The sequence below is a fragment of the Trypanosoma cruzi genome, genomic scaffold (genome assembly GCF_000209065.1).
Source record: "Trypanosoma cruzi strain CL Brener 1047053516933 genomic scaffold, whole genome shotgun sequence".
Classification (NCBI taxonomy): Eukaryota; Euglenozoa; class Kinetoplastea; order Trypanosomatida; family Trypanosomatidae; genus Trypanosoma; species Trypanosoma cruzi.
Window position 1 is genome coordinate 18,050 of NW_001849253.1, and position 3,791 is coordinate 21,840.

The 3,791-nt window shown below is 53.0% G+C and overlaps 1 protein-coding gene across 1 annotated transcript, besides 1 other annotated feature; it reads right to left on the reverse strand.

Annotated features, from left to right (window-relative positions):
* Positions 1 to 2,165, reverse strand: Tc00.1047053510881.9 (trans-sialidase, putative; the record flags this gene model as incomplete). The annotated part of the gene is made up of 1 exon (XM_798039.1): positions 1 to 2,165. A coding segment is annotated over one exon (2,165 nt), but the record flags the coding sequence as incomplete, so codon positions are not given.
* Positions 1 to 3,791: a sequence feature (areas not merged during assembly with more than two copies in the genome that could not be assigned to a particular haplotype).

Consider the following 3,791-nt stretch of genomic DNA (forward strand, 5'->3'; position numbering starts at 1 on the left):
TGTGTGGCCGTCTGCCTTTTTTCCCCCGTCGTTGTGACTTTCACCGCAGTGTGCAGTTCTTCGGCAGCCGGATGTCGAATAGGGACTGTCCTGGCGTTGAGGTTTTTGAGGTCATCGCCAAACAGCGCGTCGTTGTACAGAAGGACATCAGCCACCGTCACAGGGCTGCTCCCTTCATCTTCATTATTGCCCGCACCAAAGAAGAAGTGTGAGATCCTGTGTGTACCAAACTGATCAGCGTTAATGTCCTGAGCCATTTCCTTTTCATCCGTCTCGTATATTTTTCTCCCATTAGCGTACACAAACCATTCATCATCGTTATCCTTTTGCACCGTCACTCGAATTGCCGTGTTTGTTTCCCAATTGCCAACATCACCGGACGGCTTCACCAAAAACTCCTTCTTGTGAAGTGTGAAGTTCCAATTTCTTTCACTCGTGTACGACAGCTGAAAGAGCACCGTGCTGTCCGTGTCGTTCAGCCTCGCACCAATCAAAGGAACGGGGATGCTGCCTGCCTTCGGCACCTCGTGGATGGTCACCGTCGCCGAAAGAGTGAACTTGTTGTTTGTAAAGTAGTACGGCACAGTCTGCCCCATGTCGCCAACAGGCCACTCCGCCCCTGCTCCCTTGAGAGCCACACCGCTCTCCGTGCTGGTCACTCCGCTCCCCACTGTGGCATTCACGCCGAGGTACTCGTCCTTCCATGCAGTCCCGTTCAACGTCCTGGACAAAAAACCAACCAGCCCTTCAGTGGGAACTCTCAAGGCGCTGTCCAAATCCTTCCATGTCTTCACCACAGACTTTACCCGCTCCAGCTGCTCCGTCAGGCGCATGGCGACAAGACTGTATGGCTTGTCACCATTCCTCTTCTCGTACAGTAAAATCAGCTCATCCTCACTTTTCACCAAAAGAGAACTGGCGGCAGCGTCATCACCCTCACGAGATACCGGCCCAACATCATGCACGCGTGCATTGTCCGTCACCCAAAGATGGAGCCGACCCTCTCCACTTCCATTTTCCTTTGCGGCATACATCGGCGCGGTGATGAGCATCACCTCCTTACCCTCAATGATTGCGGTGGTGAATCCGCTCTTAACGCCGTCCCCTGTTCGACCATGTGAGTTGCCCCACACGCGGGTAATTGGCTCACCCAATGGATTCCAATTGTACCCATCCTCAGTGGACCTATAAACGTCATAGTAGCCTCCAGCACAATGAGCCATCATGAAGAGTCTTTCGTCGTATTTGTCTTCTTTCCACTTCACCAGGGTTGGATCCCTGCAGCCGTTACCAGGCGTTATTTGCGGAAGCTCCCATTTGTTCTTTGACGGGGTAAAACGCATAGAAAGTAAAACGCGCTCTTCATCCTTGTTTTTGGCCTGCATGGGAAACACAAGCGCGCCATCACCCATCACAGCGCCCGATCCTCCACCGCCAATTAACTCGGTCAAGGAAAGAGAATCTCCTCTGGGTTCAGGCTTCACCACATGGGCCTCATTCCACAAAAGTTTCTTGTTGTTTCCACCCTCGTCAGAGACAGTTCCCTTCACGAGTAAAAGACCCCGCTCATTCGTGCCTTGAAACTGCGGCTTTGTACGGCTTTGGTTTCCCAGGAGCATGTAAACACTGTCCCCAAGCAAAAGCGTCGTTGGTCGCAACAATTCCGTTGTCCCAAAATTATTCGCGGCGGTGTCCACAAGTTGCATGCAAAACAAACTTGTATCCGACGTAGAAATATCCAATGCGCTGCCACTTATATTCAGGTGCTTTGACACAATCCCAGCACAGCTGCCGGCTCCCTTCTCCTCCCCGCACTGCGCTTCAGCAACGGCAAATACATCTTCACCCACTTTAACGAGGCCAGGAACACGGAGCGAGGTGATTTTCCTTCCGGCCTCGTTAAACTCCTTCCAATTAGTAAGCGGTATCGACGTCTTCCCCTTAAACGGATCAACAGTGGCCCCTGCCTGCTCAGCGTGCACAGCTCCACTGCCGCAGCACATCATCACGACGAGTAGCAGCACCGCAGAGCAGAAGTAATGCCGGGACATGTTGGGCCTCTGCGGCTCACTCTCTCTTCCTTCCCTCCTCCTTCCGCTGGATCCGGTCACGCGGCGGCGGTTGTGTGTGCGGGGTGCCTTCACTGCAGCAACACGTGAGAGCATATAAATATGTGTGTGTGGGCGGTGTGTGTGCTGTTGGTCCTTTCAGAGCCTTCAATTTCACAGTAGTGATTCGCGTTTGATTGCTTTCTTTCCTAGCGTGTCCGTGTTCAAGAAGTGGAGAGTACAGCAGCAACAGCGGCAGCACATCAGGCACGTCAGCGGGGTTAGAGCAGAGCACATCACTCACGCAAGGTGCGGACAAAACAGAATCTGTAATGGACATCACGGAAAAACATCGCACACACACAAAAAAACAAAAAAAACACGGCAAGTCACACAGGAAGCCAACACACACACACACACACAAATGGACGTGGACTTTCATCATTCGGCGGCGTCATTCAAAGTCCTGCCAAAACAGTCCGCAAGTGATACAGTGATCGGTCACACACTCCCGGTGTACCGCCGCGGCAAGGACGCGGACACAAACGGAATTATCTGCACAAACGTGGGCAGCATCAATTCACAGCACAGTCACACGACACACGCTCTCTCGGTCCATCCCACGCCCCGCCTCAAAAGGCCGCGGCAAGCACCAATCAAAAAAATAATGAGGCGGCGGAAACAAATTCCTTGCAGGCCATTCAGGGCTCCACAGCAACGCCACCAACAGGAGCGTGCATCCCTCTGCTTGCAGCAGTGCACGCCTCTTTGCTCCGGGCCTCTCGGAGCGTTGAACACCTCCCCGACCATCTCGCGCTCACAAAACAAGCCGCACGCAGCTGCCATTCATTTTCTCCGCAAATGGTGTTGCCGCGCTGAATCATGTGCAAATAATCCACAACTCATCACCCAAAGCTTCTTTCCATCGTCAGATAAGAAAAAGACAAAAATGCTTTGAAAACTCAACACAAATACCACTCCGCCCTACTCACTGCGCATTGCCCCGCACACGATCGTTGTTACTCGCCCTCTGCTCTTCGCCCATCCCATTCCTGCCTGCCAGGACGTGCATCACAGTCGCAATCCCTCCCAAGAAAGACTTTACCACATGCTGGCACGGGCCACATTTTTCCCTCTGCATCCCGGTCTCCCGCCCACAGGAGGGCAAACAGGGAGACCGCGTGCATGTGCGTGTGGATGGCGATGTGCAAAACTCATGGAAATTCAAAGAAATACGACACACAGAGTGACCTCGCCCACGGATTGTAGAGTCCACTCGTGAACCGCAGCAGGAAGAGCAAACGTCCTCTTTTTACCCTTCTGAGAGGCCGGTTCATTACCATCACGCCGCCTCAACAGCGTGTACCGGCGAGCGGAGGAGATGACTGCTCAATCGCCCCTCGTGTCAGAGGCGCTCACAACGTCTCCCTGCGGCCACGTGCCCTCAGCAACAAGCCGCGTGGCAGAACGCAACACAATTCGCCCACTCGCCAATAAATAAAAATGCATCTCGCCGCCACAAAACGGCCATCAACATCTGTTTCACGGCAGACAACAAATGTCAAGGGGTTGAAAAAATATATATGTACGCGGATGGTCTCCCACAATACATTCCAGCAAAGGATATTCTCTCAACCCTGAAAATAAAAGAGCGTAAAGTCACAGAAGCCGCCTCATCGCGCCAAAAATCGTGTGTAGCCCCTTCTCGCAATTCTCTGCTGTCCGCAGACACCGCCCTCTGTG